At 47.0% G+C, this 15,661-nt stretch overlaps 1 protein-coding gene across 1 annotated transcript in view; it reads left to right on the top strand.

Moving 5' to 3' along the window:
• Nucleotides 1–8,437, top strand: part of Mrps27 (mitochondrial ribosomal protein S27) — an 86,742-nt gene extending 78,305 nt beyond the window's left edge. The window contains exons 8-11 of the mRNA XM_059276485.1: nucleotides 67–169; nucleotides 2,452–2,594; nucleotides 4,785–4,958; nucleotides 7,230–8,437. Coding sequence (XP_059132468.1) covers nucleotides 67–169; nucleotides 2,452–2,594; nucleotides 4,785–4,958; nucleotides 7,230–7,469 — 660 coding nt within the window. The 3' untranslated portion in view covers nucleotides 7,470–8,437. The remainder of the gene's footprint in view (nucleotides 1–66; nucleotides 170–2,451; nucleotides 2,595–4,784; nucleotides 4,959–7,229) is intronic.
• The last annotated feature ends 7,224 nt before the right edge of the window (nucleotides 8,438–15,661 follow it).

Genomic DNA, 15,661 nt, shown 5'->3' with positions numbered 1-15,661 from the left:
AAAGTTCACATTTGCGTGAAGTACCCATGGCTTTAATAGGCAGTGATCTGCTGTCTTCTGTTGCAGTGGGAAGAAGAGAGGAACTTGGGTGCGTCCCTGTTGCTTCCAGGCCTGAAACAGAAGAACACAGTGGGCTTGAGCTCCCAGCTCTATGGCTGTGCGCTTCTCGGTAAGCTAAGTGAGCCGTATTAATATTGTTGCTTGTGGAGAGATGTGGCATGGCTTTTTGTCTCATAATAAAATTAAAACTTCATTTAAATTTACTAATGGAGTTATAACCCACATGTATAGACAACAAAATGGCCCTCAGTGGCCTTACAGTTATGAACAGTCAAGAGATGTCATAAGACCTGTCACCAGTGACAGGGTCAGAACTGATTCTGTCAGCTGTAGTGAAACTCATTTATGGTCTGTGGAGGAAGAGGGAAGCATAAAGAACATTCTGGCACTCTGTCCAAAGAACTAGCCAGTCTTTCACAGTGTCCAACTACAGTCCCGGAGGTCAGAAAGAGTCAAGTTCAGCTTGTGGCTTTGACTTTGTTTCAGGTGAGGGAGGAGAGCTTCAGAGAGCTTACTCTGGGAGAGTCCCCTGTTGGCCCCGTGTGATTGTACAGACCAGGTGCAACGGTGGCTTTGGTGCCACTGCTTTGGAAGTGGGGCACATGCAGAGGACAGCCTCAGGGTGTGTGGGATCTGGGCAGACCATCCAGCCTGACTGCATCCAGTGTACCCCAGTCACAGGGATTCGTCAGATCCCCATCCCGCCCTGTTCTCTCAGAAGGCAGGCCTCCACTGAGTGCCCTTTCTTTGCTCTTTGCTTCTGCCTGTCCTTCTGAGGTGTGGCTCTCTGCTGTCCAAGCTTTACCGACAAACTAGAGTGTGTGTTCTTGGATGCTGATTCCAGTATTAACTACTGAGAGACCTGTCTCTCAGTTTGTCAGACCGGCTAGCAAACTCACACCAGAGCGTTCACTCTTTTCGTTGTTTAGTTTGATTTGAAGGTTTTGTTGTTGTTCTGTTTTATTTGGAGAGTTTGTTTGAGGTTTTGGGTTGTTTGGTTGAGACCTAAGTTTCCTGCATCCCCAGCTGACCTTGAATTCACTATGTAGTCACAGAGGAATACTGTAAACTTCTGATCCTCCAGCCTCTACCTCTTAAGTGCTATAATTACAGGCATGCCTGATTTATGTGATGCTGTGAACTGAACCCAAGATCTTAGGTGAGCCCTTTACCAATGAGCTGTTGTCCTCAGCCTTGGTTTTTGGCCTTCAGAGATAAGTTCTTGCTATAGCCTAGGCTAATGTCAGACCTGAGTCTTCCTGTGTCCTCTCCCTAGGCGCTGTGACTGCAGGTGTATGACACCATACCCAACCTTCAGCTCTTGCTTAAAATTGCATTTTGCTTATTTGCTTCCTATTTAGATATTGATTTGCATTTTTCCCTTTTGTGTTCAGATTAATGTTCAGGACTACTATACTGCATGGATCGTTCAGAAAGTTGGCAAGGCTAAGAAAATGTACTTGGCTGTTGTTTATGGGTAGAGGCCCTGGTCCCTTGTGATAGGCAGCCATGCCATCAGACACCCTGCCCCCATCCCTGCTCTCATTGTGTCTGCTCTGCCGCCTCGCTCGACTCAGGCCAGCAACCCAGAATGATCCCTGTCCAGCCCAAGCACCTTAAAGATCTAAAATTAGCCGTCACCTGAGGAGCTTTGTCTGCTGGTATCCTCCTATGGCTTCCCAAATCCTCCTTCCAGGAAAGATGAGTGGAGGCAGACTTAAGACCCAGCTGCTCAAGGTGACTTTGCCCGCCAGTGCTTAGAGGGCTCTGGTCCCTGGTGCAGAGGCCCCTGGACTTCCCAGGATCCTGCTGCCCCACCACAGCCCGTATGACAGTTTGGGGGACCCAGGGGAAATTCAGGCCCCATGAGCCAGAAGGTTGCTAGGACTCTGATTTAAGAACTGATAATAATACTCAAAGAAAAGAAGATTTAGGGTTGTTTGTTTGTTTATTTTTTCCTTTCTCTTTTCATGAAGACAATAGGTTGGCTGTTTGGCATTTTTAAAAACACATCACACATTTCCTGGCAGAGGAACATTGTCAGATGTTCACAGGATTTCCACAATAGGAAAGTTGTGAAGTTTTTTCTTCCCTTGGGAAGGTTTTGGCCTTGAAACAAAAATAGTATTTCCGTCTTCTTATGTCTTCAGGGCAGCCTTCTGTAGAAAAAACTGTCAGTCTCTCACAATTCCTCAGCCCAGTGATTCATGGGCTGTGGTGGATCTCCAGGCAGATGAAACACGTAAAACAAATTCACAAAGCTTGCGTTTAAAATGTGCAGGCTGAGGTTCCTCATCTCGGCTGGTGGTTGCTGGTACCTTCCCCAGCCTTTGGCTGCAGACATGCTCGGGAGACACAGCTGAGGAGTCTTTGTGGTTCTTTTGGCCACAGGAAAGGTGGAGCTGCAGCAAGGGCTGCAGGCCGTGTACCACGACATGCCTCTGATGTGGATACCAGGCTACCTTGACCGAGCTCTTCAAGTGATGGAGAAGGTGGCCTCCTCCCCTGAAGACCTCAGGCTGTGTGCAGAAGCGGTATGTTCCTGTACCCGCACTCGGTCAGATGGAGTCATCACTGTTGGTCTGGGTGGTTTGAGTTTGTTCTGTTGTCTCCCCCTTCCCTGCTTTCTATGTTTGTCTAGAATTGGTAGTTATTCCGTGGAAAAGGATGAAAAGAAACCACAATGTTACTGACAAGAAGGCAATGGGAAATAAGATTATTGTTGATTCATACCTCGTTATGTAAGAGGAAAACTGTCCCCTCCCCTGAAATTCAAACTCAGCTCAATAAACACCATCCTCTTCACCATCCCCTACCCCCATCCAAAAGGAATTAAAGGTGGCGTAAGAAAGATTAAATAATCTTGGTAGATTTATCCCTCATGTAGTCTGGAAAGACTAGATAGCAATTTTCTTTACTATCCTTGGCTCTTGGTATTTGCCTCCCAAGTATAAGTTCCTGAGTTTGGATGCTCAGAACCACTCAAAAAGCCAGGCACAGCAGTGCATGCTACAGTCTCAGTAATGGCAGCCTGGGAAGCAGAGAGACATGGATCGCTGGAAACTCACTGGCTGACTAGCCTAGACTACTCAGTGAGATTCCAAGCCAAGAGGCCCCATCTCAAACAAAAAAAGCAGAAAATGCCTAAGAGTGACACCTGAGATTGTCCTCTGAAGTCCACATGCAGACACACGAACACCCACTCAGTCTTCATCAGCCACTCAGAACCTGGATACTGGAGAAGACTCGTCTGTCTTCCTTCCCATTGGACTGTCCTGTGGTACATGTCTGTTGCTGAATCTGTGTCACATGGTCCCGTCATTTTGCCTGTCTCAAACATTGTCCTCCCACCTGTGCCAAAGTTCATTTCTCAGTCACCTAAACCCCGACACTGAGTTCCCTAGGCACAGCCAGACTGGGAAACATAGCGGCTTTACATTGAACACCGAGTTGTTCCCTCCCGGCCCTGCTGCTCCATCCAGAGAGGCCCAGACACTTATCAAAATGAAAAGTGGCCTTGGAGCCTCTTATTTGTGTGGACTTGACCTTGAACACACTGAGGTTCACCCGAAGCTTGCATTTCAGTCAGGAGACACTCAATCCGGTACCTACTGTGACGCCTTATGCTGACTGAATCCATCACATTCTTTCCCAGTCGTTATAACCAAGGATACACACTTGGAAATGTGTGTGTATGAAGCTGGCTGTATTCAGTGTTGGTAATTGAAAACACAAGTTATGCATGAATCCTTCACCAGGGATAATTCTTTCTAATTTCAGCCAACTTTGCATTCTTTTTATTCTAATTTAAGGAATATATTCGAATGTCAACAAGAATGTGATATACAGCACGTAAAGTATTAGCAGCAATAAAGCCTTGGAGCCTGGTGCTTTGTTCTACTGGGACACTGATGGGGTTAATCAGCATCCAAGCAGGTGCTTCTGCAGGCTTTGCTGCTATTCCTTCCCATCTCTAATGACCAAGCCCTGCATGGGTTAAGGGGGTGTACCCCATGGTGGAGGTGGGGGAGTAAGAGAGCCAAACAAAACGACCCTCCCTGTTTTCAGTTGCTTACTATTTAAGTCACAGAAACCCCCTCATTAAAATGAATTTCCTGTGTGCATCTCCGGCCGTGGCCAGCAGCTTCTATGGATTAGACTGATCCCTAATTTATACTACTCTGTGAGCTGAATCTTCCCGGGGGTGGTGCCTGTAGCCTGCGGCTTTACCATGCATTCAGAATAGCCTTTTGTTGTTTGTGGTCTGTGGTGGTCTTTTCTTTCCCTTTGTCCCAATTCCAGACGACTCCAAAGACAGACGTGAAAGTGTGTGTGTGTGTGTGGGGGGGGGTCCTCTAGTGCCCATCAAACGTAATTCCTGGGTTCCTACCTGGCTAATTACAAACAAACTTAATTTACCATTGTGCTAATCACTCGGACAGGTGATCCTTAGCTCATGTCTGTAGCTTTTGTTTTATACTGAGTTCTTCATGCTGTCTGGGAGGGCATGGCTGATGGATAGAATTGTGTTTCCTTCTTTTTTCCTTGTTTGCAGCACTGGGGATTGAACCCAGCACCTCCTGCACGTTCAGGCATTCCAGGAACCCCTGCTGTTCCCACAATGGTATCCTCAGTCTTGGGGGTCCCCCCTTTCCCTTTCTTTGTCTCTGACCTTCACAAAGTCCAAACAAATGATGTCACTCTGACCCTCTTGTGCCCCACAGCTCAATGTGCTGGACAGAGTCCTGACAGTGCTGACATCTCCAGCTGACCAGGCCTCAGAGGAGCCACAGCCCCAGGAAGCTGAAGGCAGCTTGGGCTCAGCAAACCTGGTGGAGCAGCTAGACATCGAGGAACCAGAACATTCCAAGCTTCCCCGATACCTGGAGCGATTTAAGGTGATTCAGAGCAGAAATTGAGCCTCTCCCAGCCGTGCATAAGCATGCTTCTCTCTGGTGATGGACAGGCAGGCTTTTCCTGCATCAGTCACACACAAAGGCATTAAAAACGCACAGCAAGAATTGCATTTGTATTGCTTCCCAGAGGCTGTGGCCTTAAGAGAAACAGGTGGAATTTTTATGAATTGTACTTGAGCTAATCAGTCACAGTGTTGTTCAACTAAGGCAGCATGGCATCCCCAGTGATCCCTCATATGTGCCTGACAGGTGGATAATGCCTTGCCTCCTCTTAACAAGGGCCTGACTTCCACTCAGGGTGGAGTGTCTGGTCATTTCTCTACGCTACACCAAATATGGTCGATTGGAAACCCAGTTAGACACCAGTCACATTTTCAACATGCAGAGATAAGATTCAGGCATCTTTTGTGGCTCGTGGCTGGTAGCTTTGTGCTATTCAGGGGGGTGTTAGAGATACTGCCTGACACTTCATGACATGTAAACAGGTTTCCAGAACAGCACTGAGCACTCAGGCTGGCTTTGAACTGTGTCCTAAGATCCTCTGCCATCAGTGTCAGGGAAGAAGATCCATGGTCCTCCTCCATGCCTCTTTCTTGTCCATTTAATACAAAAAGAAAGAATTACTTTCTAATTATTAAGTCATTATGAGTGTAAAAATGCCCCCTCCATGCCAGCTGGTTCGCTGGACCTTTCCACAGTGGGTAGGGAGAAATGTTGCTGGATTCTTACCCCTAAGTCTGTGTCTTCTGAACCAGCAATGGGAAGCCTCCCTTAGCATTATGGGTCCCATTATGTTTCAGGCAGTTGTTTCTCCCAGTACTTCTGTAAGGGAGGTCACTGCCCAGCTTCTCTCTATAATTTGAAACTGAGAATAAAAAATTAACGTTCCTATCATCCCCGAGAACAAAGCAAAGTGGAGAATTCATACACAGTCCTTCCTCCTAACTCTGCCTGTCAGTGTACAAAGCTTAAAGAAAAAAGTCTCCTTCGCCCTGCAGATTGTCATTCACCACGTTCTTCATCGTCAAAGGATGGAAACCTGTGCCTTCATTAACCTCTCAGCCGTCATACTTCCGCAGGACACCTTTTGAAAATTCAGAAAAGAACAGAAACATGTTTAGCTGCTAGCCGTGACCTTAGCCGTGTTAGGCCCTAAGTGCTTCCCTTATCCTCACCCAACGCCTGGGTGGGGGAGCCTCGGCTTAACACGACCCAGCACTGAGCCTGTCCGGAGCTGGAGTTGACTTTGGACAAAACTCGGCTCCCTCACAGTTGAGATTTTATTCTGGTGTCCTTGGCTATCTCCTTGGCTTCAGACTACCTGGAAAATGATGTCAGAAAGAAACCATTTTCAGTTTGTATTTCCTTTTCTTCCTGTTAGCTGATTTTCATTAGTCTAAGGTAATCCGTTTGGGGCTTAGTTCTCTGTAATTAGACCTGTCGGCTCCTTGGAGCTCATGGGCCTTCCTCCTTCCACCGTTCTTGCTGGCCAGGCCTTATCCTGTCCACTACGTCCCCTCGGGATGAGAATGTGGACATCTGCCACTGAGCTGCAGCTGGGCCTAAAAGCCACTTTCTGGTGATGTATATCTTGAAGCACTTAAGTAGATTAATGCTTTTAGTACTTCTTCGGGAATCCCGGGCTGACCCAGCCAGGCTGCCACCTCAGATGGAGCTGTAAGCAAGCAGGAGGTAAGGGCCAAGCTGCAGGGGGGCGCAGCAGGTGGAGGCCTGCCCTGTGCATGCACTCAGAAAGCTGGTTAGCATTAGTGAGAAATCCCTGAAATGAGTTCCAGCTGTTGAAAGAAACCCAGGGTAGGGACTCAACTGAAGTCAGTTAAATGAAAAGACAGGGATGAGCTGGCTCTGGCTTCAGAAGTCTCCGCCATCTTGTTCGCATCCTAGAATCCTGTTACTTGGAGCTCACTGCTTGCTCAGGAGCAGGCCCGAGTGGAAATGTGTATTACACCTCTGCTGTCCTTGTGGCTTAAATAAGAGTAGGGCAGTGGAGTTGCACTCTGTGAGTCAAGGTGATGTGATTACGCGGGCTGCGCCACGTCTTTGAGTAACTGCTGAGCTGGAGAAAGTAGCTCCAGGCAGCTGCACCTGGAGGAGAGCCTAGGAGCTTCCTGCAAAGCATCTCTTCCTGCAAGCAGATTGTGTGGCTGTTTAGCAGAGGACTTAATTGCTTCTCATTTCCTTTTTCTCCCACCTGCTCCCTTATCTTAATTTTTTTTTCTTTGTTTCCAACAGGCCTCTCAGTCTAAACTGCAGGAGTTGGGCAGGATTGAGGCAGAAAGCCTTTTGACTCTGACCACCCAGCTTGTCAAAGAAAAACTCCCCGCCTGTGAGGCCGAGGACCTGGCTGCTTATGAGCAGACGTTGCATGAGTGGCACCTGGAGCGGATGCAGTTGATCCAGAGGGAACAGGAGCAGAGGGAGAGAGCAAAGCAGGAGTACCAGGCCCTGAGTGCAGCAAAGACTGCAGCCTAGAGAGCCGCAGGGCAGCCCTGCGCGAGGACTGTGTGGGCCAGCCCAGTGTCCGGCACAGACAGATGGGACTCAGCCTGCGCTGGCCAGCTTCTCCTTTTCTCTCAGCAAGCCATGCATAGCCCGAAAGCCACCATGTGCTGCATGTCAACACACTGTCTGCCCATCCAGATGTCAAGGGCCCGGGAACTAAGAAAGTGGCAAGTGATTGGGCCAAAGCCTCCACCTAAAATCTCTAACGGGCTTCCGGGGCTCACAGTGGAGTCCTGGGCACAGAGTGTGGAAAGTTCTCAATACCTGGTGAGGGTGATGGAGGAAGCTACAGCTGCGGAATCGGGTCTGCAGCACAGAGGTCTGAACGGTTTCTGGCCCTTGTCCAGGCACGTGGGGCCACAAGCTGCACGTCCTGAGACCTTGTGCCCCATAGTCCCGACTAGTGCAGATATGCTGCTGGTGATTAGGCCTTGGGTGCTCACACATTCCCACCGCCCGACGCCCTCCTCTTTCCCCTCTGGGAGAAGTCCAGCACAGGTCTCCAGACCACAGCCTCACCAGATTTCTGATTGTAGGAACCCACAGTGACATTTAGAGATGTGGGGGCTTTTGAGAGAAACTCTGCCTGGGTGTGAGGTCCTTGTGGCCTGACTGGAGTAACTTTTCCCACACATTGTCAGAGACGTAAAATGAACCTTTGGTACACACGTGTGCACACATGTACACACAGACAACTTTAGAGCAAGCCTTTCTGTTAAAGGAGAAAATGAGAAGGGATGGAACTTGAAGTGCGGAGGTGACAGAAGTCAGTGCAGACTGTCAGAAGATGGGACATAACCTTCCCGGAAGCCTCTCGGGGAGAGGTTTGGGGACTCGGCCTGCTGTGTGATGCAGCCTCTCAGTGCAGTGGTGCATCTTTGTTCAAGACTGTATTCTTCTATCAAAACCTGGAGAAATAAAGACACCAAATAATCTCAGACCATTTATCTGTGGTGAAAAGGAGGGAGAGGGTCCTGCCCTTAATCTTACTGTTTTGAACAGCACATTTTAGGCCTCTTCCATCAGACTATGACAAGCGTGATAATTACAGTCATTACTCAGAGTCATCGGAGACTTGTGGTGTGCCAGCATCTTGAGCCCTGTGAGGTAGCACCATTATCCCCATGCTGTAAGGAAGGAGATAAAGCTGAGTTCATCTGCTGCTGCCCCAACCCACACTGTGTCCTCCATGGCTAACCTCAGCCAGGGTCCTCCCAGCTGGTAGCACTGACTCATCACCAAAAGCATCCTGGTTTATCAAAGGCAGGGTTTTCTTGGCCATCCTTTTATAGAGTCAGGATAAGTCCAGTGGCAACCAAGGAATGACCATTGCTGTTGAAGCATCTTGTTCATTCTTTGGCTCCTAATTTTGCCTTCATTCTTCATTCCCTAATGCCCCTATTGCAATTCCAATCCTCGCTCAAAGAGACATACCTGTCTCTGAGTCACTGCCCCGGTGGGAGCTTGCAAAGTCCCCCTCAGTCCTCTGTGACTGTGTCCTCATCCTAGGTCTCCTGACATTCCAGTCTGCTGTCCCTTCCCCGCACACCTGTCTCCTGAACTATGATGCCCTCTCTTCCTTGACAGCTGAGGCTTCTAGCAGTCGCTGTCCTCTGCCCTTCCATTGATGTCTTCTGTGCAGTGGACAACCTTGATAACCTAGCCCAGCACAGACTTTCCTCCTTGCTCAACTGGGGAGAATCTGGGGCAAACGACCCAAGGTCTCAGATTTGAGGTGCCTTTCTCTGCTTTTATTTCATACATGACCCCTGTAGCTGTATGATGCCCTTTGGGGAATCTTTAACCACTGCAGAAAATAAGTACATGCAAATGGCTGGTGAGGAGGAGCAAGGAGTTAGAGCTGGGTATCAGGAGCATTTTTAGAAGCCCGTGTCATTTGGGTCACTGAGTGGATACAGTCAGGGGTTCAGGTGGAGGCAGGTTTCCTGCCTGTGTACAACAAAGGATGTAGAAATGGGCCTGGCAGAGAAGCACCCCACGAGGGCTACCACCATCTGCCTGTGTTGCCTAGAGATGCTTGAGGCCCTCAGAACCCATGCCAGTGAACTGAGGTTAGGAATATCTCCTCCTGTGAGCTCTGAGCCGCCACTTAAGGGCCCTCTCCCTGCTCCATTCTGATGACCTTGAGTGGCATGCTTCCTCTACTTGTATGGAATCTGACCCTCTGCTGGCTCTCCTGGCCTCCTGTGACATAGACATCACTCTGGCAGGCCCATTTTCCTGAGACTTAATCTGTAGCTCCTGACATACCAAAGTGAGTCAGAGGTTTTGGCTTTGCTCTGTGTTGGTCTTCCCTGTCTCTGGGCTCTTCTATTATGGTAGGTAAGACAGTCTTGCTGTGTAGCCCAGGCTAGCCTCATGCTCGAGCTTATCCATCCTCTGCCTCCTACTAAATACTGAGATCACAGGTGTGTGCCCCAGAGAAGTGGGCACCATTTGGAATCAAATGGAGCCAGTGAAGAGAAGAGAATACTCATTTTGAGTGCCTCCTTGCCTGGCTTCCCACTGCCATGGAATTGAAGAGATTGAACCCAGAGCCCACCCTCATCCCTCTAGGTTTTTATGAACCATCCTCAGGGCACATTTGCAGCCCCCCTTTGCCTGTCAACTCCTGTCCATTTTGTGAATTCTCAATGAATTCTCTGAACTCATGAGTGAGAGTGCCACCAGACCTTAAACTCCATGAAGACAGGAGCTCTTCCCGTCTAAAGTACTGTATCCAGAGAACAGTAATTACCATGACTGAGTAGAATTTCCTCTAAGGTTGGAAGTCTGAAGACTGAGCTGTATTATTCTCCCAAGAAAACTACTGACATGTTAAAAGCCATATATACGAAGGAGGGGGTTTAACCACAAGGAAACCTGTAATTCAGACCCAGTGAAAGTTGTCCGGTAGAGGTTTTACCGGGAGAGAGAGCATATCAGAATGATCCCTGTCTCACTTGCATCCTAGTTGTCTGCCTACCTGCCTCCAGGCAGACAACTAGGAAGAGGAGACTCCAGAAGCCTACACCACCACACCCAGCAAAAGCTAAGATTTATTGATCGTTCCTAGCCAGATAGCATATTAAACCCTTTGTATGCAGTATGGTAATTAATCCATAAGAACGTGGTGAGTATTGTTGCAGCTGGGCTTCCCCCATGTGTGAAAACAAAGTCTTAGGAAAACGGTGAAGCACCAAGGCCACCCTCAATGGGCCGGAGAGCCCGAGTCAAGCCGGCTCAGACTGGCGGGTCATTGTTTGGAATACCCACCCCCCCACAACCTCCCACACAAGAGCAGGCTAGAAGACAAGGACTCAAATGGAGTGATCCAAAGAAGGTAGGTAAAGGGGGGAGAAAATCAACAGGGAAAGAGGAAAACCAAGGGAAATGCACAATTATGTGGGGGTAGATAGGGCAGGCTCCCTCCTGCTGGGGGCCCTCCAAGAGTAGTCTCCCCGTGCACACCGCAGCAGCTTCCACCAAGGGCCATGGCAGTCAAGTACATACTTGTGAACCCCATTCTTTCATTGGCTGGTGGCGCTGCAGGCCTCCTCCTAGCCTGCTACCGTGTGGAGGCCCACAAAGGTTTCCTAGTGAGATGGGAACTTGCTTTACCCAGCAGGGCTGCATTAAGAGATGGATTGACAATGTGCAGTGCCTGGTTACCAGGTGATTGGAAGAGTCTGCACTTGGCTGTGCTGGGGGAGGTCTTTTGCTCCGCCCCCTTGGTATCCCTTTAAAAGCCCTTTAGCAGAGCCAGAAGGGGCTGGTGGGTTTTGATCCAAGCCCTCCTAAGGCTATCCTATGTTTTTGTTTGTTTGATTTTTGAGTTTTTGTTTTGTTTTGTTTTGTTTTCAAGACAGGGTTTCTGTATGTAGCCCTGACTGTCCTGGAACTTGCTCTGTAGACCAGGCTGGCCTTGAACTCAGAAATCCACCTATCTCTGCCTCCCGAGGGCTGAGATTATAGGCGTGCGCCACCACCGCCTGGCTTATCCTATGTTTCTATCTCTTTCTCTCCCCTCTGTATTTCTATCTAAATATTTCTCACTTCTCTCTACTCAAGAGTACGTTGGGGGAAAAGTGGGGCGGGGCGGGCCTCCCACACTACCACAACCAGTGAATACCCCTGGTATGAGACCGGGAACCATGCATCACCAGTGGCATCTCTCTGCGGGAGCCTGGGGTAAAACCCCAGACGGTGATTCTCAACCGGGAGTAGTTTCCTTCCAGGGCACCTTTAGCAGTGCAGGTTGGTATTTCTGACACTCAGCTAAGGGGCTGCTATTGGGATCTCCTGAATAGAGGCCAGGAATGCTGTAAACATCTCAGAGAGCACAGGAGAGCCCTCTACCACACCTCAAGAACTCCCTAGTCCAAAACCCTAGTTCAGAACCCCTGGACTAAGACCTATGGGCAGGGCACCTAACAGACTTTCTGCAGTGATAGCATAAACTTGGAGAGCAATGGGTTGTGCCTTCTCTGACCAAATATGCATATGAAATAGACAGTGAAGGGCAGATCATTATTCTTTCTGGACACGGTTCCTCGGGGAGAGGGGCAAGCGATGACTTGTCTGAATTAGCTTCCCGATAAGTGGACTAGAAGTCTGGAGTTCCCAAATGAAGATGCTGTGACATGACTGTGGGAGTCAGGACTGTGGTTCTGTTGGCGCCCAATAGCCTCCCCAGGTGTGGATGAGAAGAGCTTATGCCTGAAATGGGCTCAGAGTTTCTTTCGGCTCCAGTGAATTGTAACAGCAGAAAATGTGATGTGAACTTTTCAACAATGAAAATTATAAATATTGTAAAACCCCACCTTAAAAATGAGAGCCATGAGCAGGGCTTTCCAACAGTGACACCTGGAAGCTTGCCTTATAGTCTAACAATTTCTTGGCTCAAGTAAACTTTTCTTCCTCTGGTTTGGCCCTTGCTTATGGCCCTGAAGATGCTATTCCCTGTACAGAAATGACGAAGCTTGAATAAACAACAGTGGCAATGTGCCTTAGACCATGTGACTAAAATATGTTCAAATATTTGTCTAAAGCAAGATCATTGCCTAGTCTGTGTGTGGGTTTACTGAGATCATGTATGCACAACAGATTCCAGATCTGTCCTTGACATGTTCAGAAGACAGGGAGTTTATTCTGGTCAAACCCATCGGAAAATAAATTCCATCATGGGATTTAAATGCCAGATTAAAGGCTATGGAGAAAAAATAATTATATATGATTTATAAACAGAAACTGTCTTTTGATTACCTAATGGTATAAAAGCATTTCCTTTTTTTATTATTTTTTTATTTCTTCATCTCCAGAGTTCAAAATGCTAATCCTTAAACTACCCTCAGAAGTTGTCTGAGTGTGCCGGCCACTGCTAGGGTGTGTGTTTCCCAGCCTGTAGTTCACCAGTCATCAAATGCCCACTTGATTACAAAAGCCATATTCAGAAGCCTCCTTCTTGTGAGCACAACATCCCTCCCCTGAGGAGCTATTGGCTCAACTATAAAAGAGACACCACAAATAAGTTGCAAAAATCAGTTCAGGGCCCTCCCAGCCCATCACCCGCAGCTAGGGAGCCCACCATGAAATGGCTGATCGTGGCAGCAAATTCCAGGTGACAAGAAAGCCAAAGATGTCTCAGCACACGAGCGAACTTTTGCCACTTTGTATTTTATTGTGGAACTGAGTTTCTGATTTTTTTTTATTTTGCTTTTTTTTTTTTTCCTTTACATCAAATATCCTCAATGGAAGAGGGGATATTGCACACAAATATCATAAAAGCACTACATATTACTTTCACTGGAAACTAATTTTTCTACATTAGATATGACTGGATAGGATGGAAGTGATGCAGGATTATAAGACATAATACCATACACAGCTGCAGACCGACACAAACACCATTCAGAACGAGAGAGAGGAGTGAGCTGCTTCTCCACAGCCGGGCTCAGGACCGCACGCTGCCTGCGGTGTGGGGAAAGCAAGACTCGGAACCATCACTGGGGCGAGGGCAGCTGAGCAGAGCCGCTTCTCCAGGCCTCCAGTTTGTGGAGCTCTACACGTGCGCGAGCGCGGAGAAGCCGGTTCTTCCTTATTTTCCTTCCTTTTCGGTTTTTGATGCTGCCTTGGAAATGAATTCATAAAGTCACAGTTTTCTGTTTTGTTATGTTTTGGAATAGTGAATAGTTGTAACACCAGGTGAAGAAAACCTAATTGTTATTAAAGCGGTGCTCATTCCTAGGCTGCTTTTGATGTGTGTGTTGTTCAGCTGGTTAAATGATAAAAGCTTACAGTTTCTTTCACATGGAAACAGAATCTTTTCTCCTAAATCTGAAGTACAAAAGGAAAAATGAAGGGAAAGTCATTATCCTAACTCACAAGTAGCATTGCCAAGCAGGAACCTCCTGTGACAGGCGTCAGAAGAGGTAAGCGAGGCAAGCTAAGCAACTCCAGAATTGTAGCGCCGCTCCCGGGAGCTGAGACTGGTAACAGAAATGGAAGGTTGGCAAAATTTCCATTAGCAAATAATTAAATTTATAAAATGAGTATTAGAAAGCTCCTAAATTTCATAAGCTATTGGAAACACTTAAAACATCCATATACACTGGGGAAACCATTCACTATGATATGTAACATTAAGGAAAAAAAAGTTTTTTCTTTTGAATTCCATGGAAAATGGTGTTTGGGGCGAGGGGTCGGTCACTGTATCCAGTCCCACCACAAGACTGAGAAAGCATGCATGGGGGTTGGGGGTTGGGAAAAGAGGATAGAATTGGTTAAAATTGAAATGGAGGATTATCTCTAAGATTTAGTCTCTGTGGAATTTTGTTTACACTACCAAAAAGGTCATGATCAGGAGTGCTAGCTCAATAGAATCCCGTCATTTAAAGAGGGTGGAAATTCCTTCCACTCAAATATTCAATCTATACAATCGGATTAAGAATCATATGCACAAATCTTCTAGAAGTCTGTGTCGGTTTTTAGTTCTCACCACAAATGTACATGGTCCATTGTGATGGCTACTTCTAAACTAATTGTGTATGTATGGAAGTAGCAAAATCAGATTAGCCACACAGGTAGGAGAGGTGCCTGGGACATCAGGAGTCACCTGTAAAGCAAATGTAGCTCACCCTGGTGTCCTCGGCTCCATGGCCATCACTGAGAACAGGGGGTGCAGGAGGGTGCTGCCCGATTGTAGGAAATCAGAGCCAGTTTTGAAAAGTATTGTCCCCATTGATTCTGTAGAAACAACAAGTGTGGGGTAGAGCGGTTATAACTGAAGGCTGCCTATGGCTCTTGTATACTTATATTTTTTAAAACAAAATAATATATAGGCTAAATAAATTTAATTGGGAATCTGGAAAGTAACTCCATCTTCTATGAAAGAAAAGTCAGCCAGAGGTCTGGATTTGGCAAGAAGGCTAGAAACGGCTTCTTTTCTCATGCATTAAGCAGCCCAACCCAATAGCTACCATTAATTAACTAACTTGTATGTATTCAGCTTGTCTCACGAAGTGTGAAACAAATGAGTGTATAGTCAATGAAGTCTGTTTTCATCACGATGACTTTTCGATCATAATTCTGTACCTTTAATGTGTTTACTTTTACGGGTTCAAAAGAAATAGGATAATAAATAAAAACTGCATTCCTACGAGACGCCTAACAAAAATAGAATATTAATTTTCTTTAAAAAATTAAACATTTGGAAAATGTGATTCACAGCGTTAAGTAGACTGCACAGGTCCTCAGTGAGGGGACCCTGGAGAAGCATTGTTTAAACCCTCAGAGTAAATAGCAGTGCGAAACATATACTTCACAGACGAAAATCAACTAAAATGTAAATTCTGAAATAAATAACTAACATAGAAAATAAAATGAGGTCATTGTTCACTACTCCGTAGATCTTAAGAGTCTGCAGGAAATGTAGTGTGACAGAGCACAGCACGGTTGTCACCGAGAAGTCCGCCATCTCTGAACCCTGGTACATGGATCTGCCACTTGAGACTTGGTATCCATTCACCTCGTGATCTGGCTTCATAGGTTTGTGGTTCAGTGATGACATCAATGGACATTATGTCCGAACTCTACATGGTGAACATAGGAGTTGGGAATTCATTTGTTTTCGCTCTATTATTTCTTTTACTTAATGTTTTCCA

This window comes from Peromyscus eremicus, chromosome 11 (assembly GCF_949786415.1).
Source record: "Peromyscus eremicus chromosome 11, PerEre_H2_v1, whole genome shotgun sequence".
In the NCBI taxonomy this organism is placed as follows: domain Eukaryota; kingdom Metazoa; phylum Chordata; class Mammalia; order Rodentia; family Cricetidae; genus Peromyscus; species Peromyscus eremicus.
Note: the sequence above shows the minus strand (reverse complement) of the source record. Positions and strands in the feature narration are given on the sequence as shown.